Genomic DNA, 15,734 nt, shown 5'->3' with positions numbered 1-15,734 from the left:
CATTTACCATTCTACCAATAATAATAATACAACTATTTGTTGGCAAAATAATATTAATAACTACATGTTAAACATACAAAGTTGGCTATTACAAGCCGTGCTGATACGTGCACTATCGATAACACCGCACATGTGCAAGCCTGCGCTTATTTTTTTGTCTCCTCGCTAGCAATAAAAAACAACACAATTGTGTAGCTTCGTGTCTTGTTTTGCTCAATTTGCCGACGAATTGCATGATAATGAGCACACCGGCGAAAAATAACAATGGAACTGGACTGGAGGACGTGAATATTCCGGGTCAGGCCTATCTGCGCGAGGCCCTGACCTCCTGCACTGATCCCTTGAAGGCCATCGAGAGTTTTCAGGTTTGTTTACGTTGCACCGAAAAATGGGCGCCAAAAGTTCGGTGGGCTTATTTATCCAAATATCACCTGCCTTTTTAGCTTGAGAATGGTGTATTGCTGCCTTCACTGCGCCCCATGTTGCCTTTACTCGATTTGCACGGCGTGCGTCGACTGGACTTTCATACCTCGCTGATGGAGGAGCTGCGCGACAAGCTGATAGCTCACATCAACGAGATGGGCCAAAAGGAGCCCCGGGAGCGGGACAAGAAGCTCAAGGAGCTGCTCGTTAAGAGCTTCCCCGTCGTTCGGGTGAAGTCGCTGCGGCCCGTGGTCATGGCCATATTGAGGAATACCCAGCACATCGATGACAAGTACCTCAAAATCCTTGTAAGGGATCGGGAACTGTATGCGGACACGGATACGGAAGTTAAGCGGCAGATATGGCGTGATAATCAATCGTTGTTTGGTGACGAGGTGTCGCCTCTCCTCTCACAATATATTCGCGAGAAGGAGCACATCCTGTTTGATCACACCAACTTGAACAATCTGTTCTTCCACCCAACGCCCAAGGTGCGAAGGCAGGGGGAAGTAGTCCAAAAGTTGGCCAACATGATTGGCACCAGTGTCAAGCTGTACGATATGGTGCTGCAGTTCCTGCGCACTCTATTCCTGCGCACCCGCAATGTTCACTATTGCACGCTGCGTGCAGAGCTACTGATGGCCTTACACGATCTCGAGGTGCAGGAGATCATCTCGATAGATCCCTGTCACAAGTTCACCTGGTGCCTGGACGCCTGCATAAGGGAGAAGAATGTGGACATTAAACGTTCACGGGAGCTCCAGGGATTTCTTGACAACATCAAGCGCGGTCAGGAGCAGGTTCTGGGCGATCTGTCCATGACTTTGTGCGATCCGTATGCCATCAACTTTTTGGCCACGTCGGCCATCAAGATATTGCATCACTTGATCAACAACGAGGGCATGCCGCGTGACAATCAGATACTCATCCTGTTGTTGAGAATGTTGGCCTTGGGCTTGAGTGCCTGGGTGATGATCGATTCGCAAGACTTTAAGGAGCCCAAACTTGATTGCCAGGTGGTCACCAAGTTTTTGCCCGCCCTCATGTCGTTAATGGTTGACGACCAGTGCCGCAGCTTGCACGCGAAACTACCGCCGGACGAGCGTGAATCTGCTCTGACCACCATCGAGCATTCGGGACCGGCACCGGATGCCGTGGAGGCGTACATTCAAGAGAGTTCCGTGGCCAGCATATTGGCCATGTACTATACGCTGCACACGGCGCGCCTGAAGGATCGCGTGGGCGTGTTGCGCGTCTTGGCCATTCTGTCCGCCTGCAAAGACGACCGCGCATATGAGGATCCCTTCCTGCACTCTCTGGTTAGCATTTATAGCTGCTTTTCTAATATTTACTTTTCTGACTCGATTGCTTACCTCTACAGATTGCCCTGCTCATCCCCATGAGCGAAGAGTTTGCCACGGAGGACTTCTGCACCACGCTCTTCGACGAGTTCATCTTTGCCGGACTGACGCGCGAGAATGTGACCTCTCGTCACATGCTGAAACTTTTGTGGTATGTGCACAATAAGCTGCCCGCCGGTCGTTTGGCCACATTGATGAAGGCTATGCAGCCGACGACGGCCCACAACGAGCACATCCACAAGTTGTACGAAATTCTGCAGGAGAGAATCGGCACCGGGGCGGCGGAGACGCCGGTCATTGAAGCGCCGCCCATGGAGTTTGATTCGCCGCTAAAGAGTGTGCCAACGCCAGGACCGCACTATAATGTCCAATAGCTAGAGGCACCGGCAGTCGCACCACCTGCGGCTGTCGTCGGATGATGATGGTTATTTGTGATGATGATGTTGATGTTGATGATGATGATCGGAGGCCATGTATGTGGCTACCTCATATACTTCTCTGGAGCAGCCGACCGGATGGCAATCCCCAATTAGCATGCTTGCGCAAATAATAATTCTACTGTTTAGACTAAACATAAAGCACTGCGACCGAGCAATCGGATATAGTTTACATATTTACAGAATGTATGGCTTTGTTGGCAGGCATCAATCAGTTGTCGCTGGCTATTATATATATTATATATTACTGTTACGCTAGTGTAACGATCGATTCTAGTACACAATATAGAGTACAAATCTAAGGCAATGTCTTTTAGTTTCATCAGGGTTTTTGAAAGAAATATTGGTTCCCGGTACCAGTTTCTGTAATCACATACTCAACTTTTAACTCATCTTTACTCAAATTTAATGATTTACATAACTGGAGTTTCTTACGGACATGGATAATTGAAAGATCCTAATAAATTTCGGTATAAAAGTTTTTTAACGCTTATAGCTTAGGGAAATACACACAATTTAGGAGGTTTATTAGGGATAGGAGTCTTTCGTCTCATGTCTGATCTGTTTTGGAACTGGAAACTGGAGCTGATCCCGCTACGGAAGCGGCCGGAGATGTGGAAGCAGCCCCACCGGACGTGGACGCTGGCGAAACTTCCACGGGAGAGGTATCCAACGGAGGTAGTGAAGATGAGGCCGACAAAATCTCATCATCTATGCAAACGGTGGGCGAGTCTAGAGTTTGAATCTCTGGCGAGAGACTAGGAGCTGGCTGTGGCACAGACAGCGATGACGTGGATGATGACGATGATGATGATCCGGAACCGGAAGTGGAGGAGGATGAACCGGATGAAGAAAGTGAGCTGCTGGCGGTTGTTGTTGTTGTAGTGCTTGTACCCGTTGTCACAGCCATTCGTGAACCGGCTACAACGGCAGCAGCTACTGCTGTTGCACCATCCTTTTCTGTAACCTCCTCACCGGTTGCCTCCCCTGACCTTGGCGATGAACCCGCTGAAGAGGCAGTTTTTTGCTGTGGCGGAGCGGGTGTGGCAAAGATATCCTTCTGCCTCTCAGATTTGCACTCCTTTAGCAGCTCCGTGTACTCCGAGTGCAAACGATTCCATTCGGAATGTGGCTTGAGCGTATCCAGAACACACTGCATTAATTCCAACTTTGGCACGAACTAGAAAGAGAGGAAAGTAGAGAGCATATAAACAACACGATCACCTACTATGTGTAGACTTCGCTCACCTGTGATATTCCCGGCTCCGGCATGCTGAGCAGATCGTCCAGGAACACACGCATCCGCTTTTCGGAGCCGTGAGTGGCCAGCTGGAACGTGAGCATCTTGTGCCAGTGCTGTAATTCGTCCAGCGACTGGAGGGCCTCGCATAACTTGATCTGGTTTTCGATGAACCTGATTTTTGCGCACTGCTGCCAGCTTTCCGAATGTCTCCTAAAATATATAGTTTATTGCATTTAGAATCATATATTGAAAAGGAGTATAAATAGTTTTCACTTACAACTCCATGCTACCAGTGAAACTAAAGTAATTCTGACTGCTGGCCTGCATGCTGAGGAGCGGAAACTTCTGTTGCATTTGGTCCATGTCCCTAGGCAGTGTCCCCCTAATTCCGTGGTACATGATCGCATCCTTGGTGGCCAGCACCAGCCACGATTGCAAGCTCGTCGAGTAGGAGTACGAGTTGCCGCTGGGGAAACCAATCAAGGGCATGCCCTGATTCGTTACCGAGAACTGTGCGGCCGTGCCATGCTTGTTTAGCAGCTCCAGGCAGCCGGCGGCCAGGCTGACGACCTTTTTGGCAATATCCCATATACGCAGCAATCCGCACTCGGTCAGCACACCAACCAAACTGTTGTCCGGACTCTAGAATAAATAGCAATTAATATAAATAGCTTAAGACACCAATTATCGCGACTGGATTTCTCAAAAATAAAAAAAAGCAGGATCTAATGCAAAATCGAGTCGTGATTTGGCTGCATTATATAAGTGCTAGTTATCCGGACTCACAAAGGCGCAATGCACTGCAGAACTGGTCAGCGAGATGGCGGGAAAGACTGGACAGCCCGTCTCCATGGAAATTAGTCGCATGCTCCCATCCAGAGAGCACAGCATGGCGTATTTTTCACACAGATTCAGATTGACCAGCGGAGATCCAACATAGAATTCCCAAAGCATTTCCTTGGAATCCGATGCGGTTACCTTGGCCAGCATACCGTGTTGTGTCTTTAGGTGACCGTTCGAGACATGCAGGCGATAGTCCAGAGCGGCCTTCACAAACTCACTCTTTCCGGTGGCCGTTACATTGAGATTGCTTGGACTACAGGTGCTACTTTGGTGCTCCTCCAGCCGTGGAGTCCGTAACAGTTCATTGCTCTGGCCGGGGTCAAAAGGCAGTGATTGACGTCGCTGGCTGGCGGGTTGGGTTTTCAATCTAGAATCCAGACGACCCAGATCTATTTTGCTAACCAAAGGCTCCAGCGGCATCAGGGGCGTGGCAGCGCTCTCCGTTGGAGCAGCAGCCGGTAGCGTTCCGATCGCCGCCGAGCAAGAAGTTAAAGCTGTTGTAGACGATCCACTACTGGACACAATGTTCATGCTCAGCGATGTGGGTCCATCTTCGTGGAGAGGTATAAACATGGGAGTGATTCTACGTTTGCCATCCTTCGTCCTCGTTTCCGTTTGTTTACTAATGGGTCGCTGGTTGGCCTCGTTATTGTTACTAAGTGGAAATTTTGTGGGCTTGTCCCCTTGAGGCAACAGCAATCGCTGCGGATGCTCCAAGACTGGGGCAGACTTTCCCAGACCGTTCACATAGTTCTTACCATACATCTTTCGTATAATGGCATTCTGTTCTTCTTCGGAAATGGCCTTACCCAGTTCCTCTTCGGTGAACTTCAGGCAAGCTATGCTGCCATCCACACTGCAGGCCATTAGCAGGCATTCCTGGGGGCCCCACGTCAAATCGAGAATGCTAGCATTGAACAGTTCATGGATGACAACCATGGGACGCTGCAGGGCGGTCATCCAAACGGATAGAGAACGATCACGAGAGCCCACAGCCAGACAGCAGTATTGCAATGGTTTGCTGGGACTGCCATCGTTTTCCTGGCGGCTCAAGATAGAATTGTGAAACCTAACACACGTCACTGCCTTGCGATGACCCACGAAATCCTTATCGCACTTCCAGCCCTCGCGCTCAATTATCTGAGCGGTAGGTCCGCCACCATTCATGGCATGTGCAGAGACCAGATATTGGCCATCCGGTGACCAGGACAATCTCAAGATATGCGTTGTACCGCCGCACTCCTCGAACGGTTCGGTTATCGTGTGCGATAGGCTCCAGTTCATGGTGTTCCAGATTTTGATGCTGCGGTCATCGGATTGCGAGGCCAAAAAGCGACCCAACGGATCCCAGGAGACGCCCTTAACGAGACCCGTGTGTCCTTTTAGAGTGGCCACCGAATGTGGAAATGCCTGGGCATCCCAGATAATCACCGTGTTATCAATGCTGCAGCTGGCCAAATAGACATCGTTGGGTGACCAGGCCAAATCGAGGACATCGCCATCATGACCACGCAGTGTGTAGAAGCATTTCCACGATTCGTGATTCTTTTGCATGCCGCCGGTACCGAAAACTCCACTCGAACCGGCAGACTTGCGCCAGATCATAATGAGCTTATCGTCGGATCCCGATGCCAGGTTCTGACCATTCTGCGACCAGCGGACGCAGTTGACACAGGCCAGATGCTGGTCCATTTGGCACAACATCTTCGGAACATCCGCATCGAATTCCGCCTTGTCGGAGAGCACCGGCAGCAGATTCCAGATGACCACTCGTCCGCAATCGCTGCCCTGCCCTCCAGTCGCGAATTTCGTGCAATCCTTATGGATATCCACCGAGAATATCTGTTTGTCTGAGGGGATAAATATGGGTTTGGATTATTTCTCAATCAAATTGGGAGCCACCAATTGGAAACCCGGCTTTTGCGGATTTTCCGCAACGTGCAAACTTACCATCGTGATGCACCCAGGCCGGCTTAAGGAGCCGCATTTACGATTTACTTATAGGTATTATCTTTTCAGTGCAATTAAGTTAAGATAAAGTTAAGATTATTTTACGACTGAGATTGTTGATAAACTACCGCTATATCGGTATCGGTAACGATGCCCATCACCTATTCTTGATCGTCATCGATAGGCGCTATTATCGTTGCCGACTTTTCGATAAAGAGATCGAATGGGCACACTGACAAAGGCGCGAAATTTTCAAAAATACTGAAATAGTACGTTTATAGCCGTAAGTGATAACCACGTCGCACATTTTTATAAAATGATAGCGATCCTTCATATATCAAATGAAACAAAGGCAAAGCTTAAAACAACACATATGTTTCTTAGTGTAACTTTTTTAATTTCAATTCTACATCATTCATATAAGAATAGATCTTTCCTTTGTTATTCATTTCTTTGTTATGACTGTGGAAACAATGACAATTTATTTTGCGATTATAGCTCCTCCCTTTTAGAGCACCTCTCACGCTATAGGACCCATTTTTTCTAGTTTATTTTTTCATAACCACTGGGTGGGTGGAGTGAAACTAACGAAAGGAAACGAACAACGGCAAAACGCCGAAAGTTTTCCTAAGCGCTTGATTGCCATTGGTCTCCTTCTATTCCGTGGGCGTGGCGTGGGGACAATGGAATGGGGGTGGAGTTGCGGGTAGTATCAAATGAATCAAAACAAGACTAATATTTTGAGAAGACGAACGCCAAGTTTATCCAGCGATTTAGCTAGAAAATTGCTTTTGCAAAATTTACTCATTTGCTTAATTTGCATGCGTGAAAATTGTCGTTCAAAATATGTTGTTTGCCCCAGTTGTTTGTTTGCCTTGCCAGTTGTGGGTGTGTGTGGGTTTTTCCCCATTCATCCAATGCAAATCTCAAGCCTCCAATTGACTGACAATCCGAACTGTCTCAATAAAGTGAAAAGCGAAATAAAAGCAGTGCCAACTCACTTTACCTGGGACAATTTGCAATCCAACGCATCTGTCGCCGGCAACATGTGGCGTCAATGATGTTCCTCTAACGTTCCCTTTCCCCTTTCCATGAGTTTTTCCATAGAATTTCCCACCCATTTCTGAATGCCACTTGACAATTGTCAACAAAGCGCACGTAAAGCGATTACAGTCTGCGTGAGTGCAGGGACATGGAAATGGAAATGGGTGTGTGGCAAATGGATCCTGCTCCTGGGATTCCTGCTCCATGGATATCTTTTGTGATACACTGTGTGTATCTGACGGATATTTGCCAAATCCGACGCCAGCGGCACTTAAGCTGCTCAAGATTGTTCGCATTGTCAGGATTGCAAGCTGGGTTTTCACGGAGGGCAGAGAAAATGCAGAAATACTTACATATGTATGTGGCCACGTGGTAATAGAGTTATAATGCCAATAAACAAATGTATGAAATGTATAAAAACTTAAATAAATATTGAATATTTACAAGGTGTTTCACTTGAAAAAATTCAAAATCTTTTTAAAAGACACCCCCCACCAAACAGAAAATAAAATTTTAATTTAATTTATGCAAAAGTCCAACGAAAAAAGTTTTAAATATCCCGCCCACTAATTCATTAGCCGCTGCCCCCCAAAAAGCATATTTTACCCGCTTTTGGGCCAAAAAGGAAAAGGAATCTTTTTTTTGTTGGCCTGAGCCCAAAATCAAACCCACAAAAAGCTCTCGCGCGTTTGCCTTGATTGTCCTTGATGGATGGATGAAATGGATGGATGATGGACGTTCCACCAACCGCGCGAACCACTCATAATGGAGAATGGAGGGTGGTAATGCGGCGCTAAAAGCAAATGACAATCAGCGGAGGGAGCGGCAAACATTTAACAAAAAGACAAGAAACAAAGTTTAAAATCTAAAAAATTGAAACGGGCTAATGGTGGTGGGGGGTGGAGGGTGCAGGTCTAAGAACGGTGGTACATTGCAATTTACATGCAAACAAACAAATAAGCCCAGCCAGCCCAGAAAACCACCCACCACCACTCAACGTATGGCCTTCCCTTTCGCACCGCTTTGTTTGCTTTCACCACCCAACCACCTCAAACCTTCTCTGTCTGTCTCTCCGTCTGTATATGTGCGTGTATGTTCGCTCAACATTTCAATCAACGCTCGAGTGAAATGTGAAAAAAAAATCATAATAAAAGCAAGGATAATATGGCAAGCGAGTGGTTTGGCGGATGGGTGGAGCGTTGAAAGTGGTGCCGCCGCCCAAGCGGAAATGGATGCGCATCACAAAAGTGGCACAAATTGTGTGGCATGTGTGAGACGTTGCATGCGGCTATAAAAGAGAGGAAGATATAGTGTCTTTAAATTGTTAAAAGCACGCAACATGTCCCTCGAAAATAACTATAAATTTAATTTTATATTTAATTTATGTAGGAATCAGCATCACTTCAAACTTTCATCGATCAACACAATATCGAAATGCAACTCTGCATTTCAAACATATTATGATCTACCTATTTAAATCACACTTTATTCATCAGCGTACCTTGATCATACTTTTCATTTTCTGATATGCTGAACATTTTCGAAATTCCACATCTTTTGACCGCCCCAACTTGCAACTTATTCGAGGGGCTTCCCCACTGCAACAGCCGCTGTTACACGCTATAAAACCAGGTCCCTTTTCCGAACGGATTGCCATAACAACCGTTAACCGAGTTGTATTCAAAATCTCGAGCTGAGTCGAGTCCAAACAAAAATTAAAAAAAAAAAAGGTGGAAGGGAAATGCGACGACCAGAACCAAATCCAAAGTGTAAACATTCACAGCCTCCGTTGGGTGAGGGAAAAATGGATTTGGTGTGGGTTTTTGGTGGGTGATGGCGGGGAATGCTAGACAATGCCGAATGCCAAACGCCCATACCCAAACTCCCTGGACAGAAACAGCTTCCTTCCGTGCTGACGTTTGATGTGCAGCCATGGGAGCTTTTCTTTTTTTTTTTTTTTTTAATACTGCGAGTGGGTGGCAAACACGCAACCAACGTGTGGCAACAGCTAACAACTAGTGCAAAAAAGGACGAGCCAAAAAATGCGGTATTTATTTCAAACAAGCTCAGCCCAGCAAACTGCAAAAAAAGCTACACGAGTTTTTCAAAGCTATTGCTCTGGATTCAGATTCCATTGCCGATGGCAAGTTGCAAAGATGCACAGCCGAAAAATGCTATAGCCACTGTTAAATGTTTAAATAAAATCCACATACCTTCATCATAATTATTTATGATTATTTAAGTCTTAGCACTGAGTACTAGAACAAACAAGTAACTACACACAACTATACCAATAACAGTGAAATTTTTCCAGTGATCTTCGTACACAGACACACGATGCAATTGCTTGGCAACAGCTTGTGGGGAGGTGTCGCTAATGAAGTCGCAAACAGTCGGTGGCAGCAAAAAATTAAGCAAAGAAAGCAACGCAACGCTCTACATATCCAACCGCATCCGCATGCCTTCATTGTAATAGAAATTATAAGCTTATCCTGCTCAAACCGGCCCATCACCCACCTACTCCCGCAGTTGAGCTGTCGTTTTAGCAACACGTTGCCCGTAGCCAAGGACTGCATCCATTGTTCCACTGGCAACATCCGCCAGAGATTGGTAATTGAAACCGGGGAACGTTGCCCGAGAAATGTGGAAAAAAAAAGTTCCATCACAGTAATAAATATAACACTTATTCTTGAATTTAATTCTTAGAATTTTGATTTATGATAATGCATGATATGATAATGCTTTGTGTTCCGAAGCACATAAGCCCCAGGTTGGGCGCCAAATAAGCAGTTCATTACCTAAACAAAACCATTTTAAGAAGGTCTCTTTACTTCCGTTTCCCAGTCGATCTTTAACGTGTAAAATTTGGCAAGACTGCACCAACCGGAAGCGATCAACCCATAGACCAATGAGCTTACGTCTCGCTCTAGTTTTGGTCGTCTTTTTGAAAACTTTTTACCTTTCTTCGAGGGTGGTTTCCATGAACACTTTAGCACTGTTGCTGCTGGTGATGTTGCTACTGCTACTGCCACAGTCGATGTTGCTGCTGCTGATGCGCACCACCAATGCCACAGCGACTGTGGCGCACCACCACCCACCTAGCAGCTCTGCTGGCGCTCTGCTTACGCCTCGTTTCATTTACAACAATTCATAATTTTAAAATCGCACCGAACTCGCCTCGTTCTGGTTCTGGTACTCGGTCTCTGTTTTTCTGTTTCTGTCTCGGCCTCAGGACTCGTTGGATGCTGCTCTGCTTTCCTGCTGTTGCCGCTGCTGGCACTCATTTCATTTGATTTTTAACTGTCATCGACGGCAGTTCAGACCGCTAGCAACGCGTTACCCAAGCAGTGCTTATATTATTTTATATATTTTTTTTAAGTGAAATAAGTTTTAAACAAATATATCTATCAATATAGTAATCATAGGTGAGAAAATTGATCAGCTCGCAAGATCGGATTTGAATGTGTTAAAAAAACGCGTCTATAAAAAATATTATTGTGAAAATGCAATCAATGATTATATTCCAACTTAAGAACTCCTCTTTTAATAAAACACAATTTGGACATTCTTAATAATTAACCTGATATTTTAATAAGGTTAATAATAAGCTAATAAAATCTTATATATAAGCTTCATAAGGCATTCGTTTACAATTAAACTTTTCGATCAAAGCCTAACAAACCCAAGAACTTTACTAATCTTTCTTGAAACATTTAATCCAAATGATTAGAATAAAACCAAAAATACTTTATGCACTTCAGTCAGTCTATGAACCGAAACAATCCAAGCTAAACTTCAAATTTTCATTGGAGAAATTATTTAGCCATAATTCAAACGCATCCAGGGGTTGCACTTTACTTCAACCCTTTGCAAAATCCCAGATCAATCTACACGAAGAACCTGTCAGAAAGGGTTCAACGCAAATTCGATTTTGAAAAACGTTGTGATGCATGCGTATCTCTGGCAGCGGGCAAAGTTGCAAATGAAATTTTGTCAAATTTTCAGGCAACCCAAACGGACACGAATACGGACAACATACACGGGACAGAGTTCCCCGGATGCGGGGCAGGGGTAACTGTCTGCTGTAGCCGACACACATGGACAGAAAGCCACAAGTGGCACATTATTTTAATTCGCAGTCAAACGCTGTAACGTTAACACCACAACGCCATGTCACCAACAAACCAACAAGTTCATTTGTCCCCATATGTGCGTGGATATGAGCGGGGTGGCTTAAACACAGGGCAGGAACAGGCAGGACGCTTAACGAGCAAGGGTTAAAAATGTTATTTATTAGTCATTTGAGCGATCTAGTTTGGTCATAAAAAAATTTTTTATATTTAAAATTATTAGCTAATTTCAGATTTACATTCTTAGGCAGCTACATATTTTCCAATTCTTCATCCTTTGAAACTATTTAACTAACCCGATAACAATCCACTGTTCATAAAGCCCCACATTGGGCGCCAATTACACGATACATCACGCTTTACAAAGATTACAACCGCGCCTGAATGGCACAAAATGCGAACATAGACTTCGTTCAGGGTTGCACACCAGGTGAGCACGAGGAGGGTTGCTAACCAACTCCATGGGTGGGAAGATGAACTCCAGAGTGATTTCGGAATGAAGTGGCATGGGCAACTTATCGCTGTTTGATATGCAGTAATTATGTTATAAGGTTGCCCAGCCCAAGTGCCAGTTAAGTGTACGCTTACAGGGGTTGCCCGCAATCCCAATCGGCTCTTCTATTTTCCGGTGGTGGCTTAAATTTAACATCGATGATGCGACATCAATCAGCTGGGCAGCCTTGAGTGGGTGGATCACCACCCAAGGGGAATCCAGTGGAGGGATTACTTTCTACTCTGGTTTTAATTGCCACGCTGTTTGAGAAGGGGAAAAAAAAAGAATTTCGCAAAAGTTAGTACTCAGCTTATCCCCAGACGAAAGACAAACAAAAGTCGGATGCACTTTGCGCATTAATCTCAGCTCCATATTTTTAGTTCTCGGACTTATTCTCAGCTGCAAAACTTATGCACAAACTTGGGCATGGGCCATAAAAGAAAGTTGGCCGACAGCTGCTGATTGAATATTAAAATGCTGCCAGTTGCTCCAGAGCCACCACAGCCATAACCAATTTAAAAATGAGAAGAGAAACTGGCAATTAAAGCTCTGCCCAGCATCAATCAGTGCCGGGGAAAATCAACGGAATTTCCACCGAGTACCAGATGCCGGGTTGGCCACGCCTATCACCGCCCACAACCACCGCGCCTTAATTAGCATAATCTAATTTTAACTTTGTCGCAAAAATGTCGCCCTAACCAACATTTTTACCTCTCACGAACAACGGCTGCCAAAAAATGCAAATCAACACCCGTCCGTTTGAAAATCTCCGCCTCCGAAACCCCCAATCATATATTCCTTTTGCGACGGTTGAAAACTTTATATATTTTTACAACGAAATGAAAAAACAATATAAAAATAAAAAATTCCACAAATCCAACATGGAATAACGGAAAAAACAGAAGGAATGCAAATGAATGTTCCAAGCAATCGTATAGAAGCTGATGATACCTAAAAATGCAATATATTCTATAATGAATAATTGCAAATTATGTTTTTCGTTTTCGAAAAAACCATAGAAACCATAGAAGGAAAAAATCATGAAGGATTAATTCAAAGTTCACAAACTAAGTAATGCCTTCAAATTGTTCAATTTGTGTACTCCTTGATATTACTTTCGTTTTATTATAGGGTATTCGGTAACAGGCGTCGTCTGTGGGTTGTTAAAAACTTTTTAAATGCGAAAATGAAAGAGCAACAAGGCAATGGAGTCGTGGAAATGGGGGGGGGGGGTCCTTCAATGCGTGATTCTGTACTGTTCCTGGTTAGAATTGACAGGCACACAGGCGGCACAGGATACAAGCAGCCAGGACACAGCGTCAAGTGCCTCAACAGTTTGGCAACACAACAATTGAGTTTGTCCTCCAACGTTCGCGGAAATGGAGGCGGCAATGAGGGTGGTTGGGTGTCACTGCTGTTGAAACATTTAATTTACTGGAATTTGGCGCGATGTGTGTAAGCTTATTAACAGCTTTTAAGGGATCAGCGGGGAGTTGGAGACGGAAAAAAAATTATGGGGATAACGGAGAGTGAGGGAACTTGCGCGCCTGTTTTTCTATGCAAATTTCATTTGTTTTTTGGGTGCTGGGCACAGATGTTGGCTTAATAAAGTTATAATAAAGGTAGCTTAGCTGACGGCAGCTGTGGAACAATGGATTTGATGCACATGGCAGTTATGCTATTACAATTATACGAATACAGGACTCTAAAGGTTGCGGGCTTGATGCTTAATGCTTGAACTGATTTCTAATCTACTTTTCTATCAATTACATTCCATTTGCTAACATCTTGGATTTTCAGTCAATCTTAAGACGCTTTCAAGTTCAACACCAAGTCCCTTCAGTCATTATTTAGACTTCCTTGCCAACCGAGAAAACTCACACACATTTATACATCGAGACAGATTCACTCGGAGCAAACAGAAAATTCAGATTTAATTGTCCCGTGGGTAATGGTTGGGCGGGAGCATGGAAAAGGCGGTGGAATGCCAGTCCAAGACAATGCAAATATATATCCCTATACAAATATAAATTTCAAGTGACTTCAGCCACAGAACTGAGCCAACGTCTTTTGTGTGTTCTTAACTTTTTTTCTCCAACAGCAGCAGCAATGAAGGACAGCAGTAACAGCATCTCGTCGAGCAACACAGCAGGGATGCCATGCTCAACGGGAGGAGCAGTAGCGTCAGCAGGGGTAACCACCAGCAATGCCACGCCCAGTGCGCCTAGTACGCCCACAACAGCAGCAGCAGCAGCAGCAGCAGCGGCGGCAGCAGCATCTGCTGCAGATCCAACCGCAACGAATCCGCAAAATCCGCAGCAACGCAGCAAGAGCAACATCCATGAGCTAAGAAATCAGGACTACGTCAGTCGTTTAATGGCAGCCACACCACCGTATTTGTATTCCGCACCCGTGGGACCAAATAATTTCTTTTTCAGCGATATGCTGCGTTCCTTGGTGCAAGCGCGAAATAATGAGACGGCGCGTGTCTTGCAGCTGCAGCAGCAACAGCAGCAGCAGCAGCAGCAGGCACAGCAACAACAGCAGCAGCAACATCAGGCCGCCTTGGTGAGGCGGCCAAGAAAACGCTCCTGGTCGCATCGTCCATACTACGAGCAATTGCGGGAGCGACGCGATGCAGAGGAGAAGCAGCAGCAACACCAGCAGCAGCAGCAGCAGCAGCAGCAACATCAACAGCATCAGCAGCAGCAACATCAGCAACTTCAGCAGCAACTGGTGCCGGAGAAACCTCTAGAGCTGACCAATAAGGCAATGACACCCTATGGCTATGCCAAAATGGAAACCAAACCAGGTGCTATGGGTATAACACCGCCAACGCCAACGACGGCACCACCAACGGCTGGCAATAAGACTGGTGGTCTGGGTGGTGCCGTCGACACTAACCTGCAGGACAATACACCGCCGGCGGCATCGTTGCCACCACAGGATTTGGTCCTGCCGCCACCACCACCGGTTTGGTATCCACCACTTTATGCACCCTACGGCATCGATCCGTTGCACTTCTTCATCGATCTTCGCGTTTCCGGACATATATACGATAGAAAGAAGGAGAATGTCTCACCGCTTTCGAGTAGCAATAATGCACTTGCCGAAGAAGGTTCACCCGGCTCGTGTTCCAGCTCGGGCGCCACTTCCGCTTCCGGTTTGGCCAGTAATTTGCTGAGCAAACAGCGTCATGGCTCCGCCTTCACTGTACCCATACCCAAGGCGGCCCAAAACGATGCCATCAATCTGTGCGCCAATGCGGCAGGATCAAACGCCGGCGGTGGTGGTGCAGTGACCACCAGCACATTGGGCAACAAATTCGAGCACTATGCCAAATACTATGATCTGGGCGAGACTAAGGAAAATCAACCGTCCAGTACGGCTGCTAATCTTTCGGCAGCCGCTGCTGCCGCTGCTGCAGCTGCAAACTTATCGAAATCGGGCGCCAGCTATATGTTGCAACATCTGCCACGCCTTTACAGTCAGTTTGCCGCCCATCAGGCGCAGGTGCAGAGTCAGGATATCGATGCCAAGTCGGAATCGGCATCGGTTAGTGCCTCACTTTCGGCACCCGATCTTTGCGATGAAGATTCACTGGAACGAAATTCCAGTGATACGGGTGCCGGTTTGGAGGGAACGAGCGGCAATCAGGGCAATTGTGACATCGATGTGGAGATCATTGACTCCATCAAGTATCGCACGGATGGCGAGAGCAGTCGATGTTCCAGCAATGACGAGGCTTCCATCACGCAAATCGATTGAGGCTACTTATTTAAATAATACGAATAAAGTTAATGTGTCCAT

At 46.0% G+C, this 15,734-nt stretch overlaps 3 protein-coding genes across 4 annotated transcripts; 2 read left to right on the top strand and 1 right to left on the bottom strand.

The window, feature by feature from the left end:
* Positions 1-155: 155 nt before the first annotated feature.
* NELF-B lies at positions 156-2,521 on the top strand. The gene is made up of 3 exons (NM_132174.3): positions 156-365; positions 444-1,742; positions 1,805-2,521. The coding sequence occupies exons 1-3, from the start codon at positions 234-236 to the stop codon at positions 2,156-2,158; spliced, it is 1,785 nt and encodes a 594-aa protein (NP_572402.1). The 5' UTR covers positions 156-233; the 3' UTR covers positions 2,159-2,521.
* Positions 2,522-2,599: 78 nt separating this feature from the next.
* Positions 2,600-6,398, bottom strand: Hira. Its single transcript, NM_132173.3, has 5 exons — positions 6,258-6,398; positions 4,251-6,157; positions 3,742-4,106; positions 3,470-3,674; positions 2,600-3,401 (listed from the first exon to the last, which is right to left on the bottom strand). Exons 1-5 carry the CDS (start codon positions 6,292-6,294, stop codon positions 2,772-2,774), a joined length of 3,144 nt encoding a protein of 1,047 aa, NP_572401.2. The 5' UTR covers positions 6,295-6,398; the 3' UTR covers positions 2,600-2,771.
* A 4,186-nt stretch (positions 6,399-10,584) lies between these two features.
* Positions 10,585-15,734, top strand: CG15478 (uncharacterized protein). 2 transcript variants are annotated; one of them, NM_132172.4, is made up of 2 exons: positions 10,585-10,726; positions 14,026-15,734. In NM_132172.4, exon 2 carries the CDS (start codon positions 14,034-14,036, stop codon positions 15,690-15,692), a length of 1,659 nt encoding a protein of 552 aa, NP_572400.1. In that variant the 5' UTR covers positions 10,585-10,726; positions 14,026-14,033; the 3' UTR covers positions 15,693-15,734. The 2 variants fall into 2 exon arrangements, with proteins under 2 accessions (NP_572400.1, NP_001162692.1); NM_001169221.1 differs by lacking the exon at positions 10,585-10,726 and adding an exon at positions 13,401-13,546.

Source organism: Drosophila melanogaster, chromosome X, assembly GCF_000001215.4.
Source record: "Drosophila melanogaster chromosome X".
NCBI classification, from domain to species: Eukaryota; Metazoa; Arthropoda; class Insecta; order Diptera; family Drosophilidae; genus Drosophila; species Drosophila melanogaster.
Note: the sequence above shows the minus strand (reverse complement) of the source record. Positions and strands in the feature narration are given on the sequence as shown.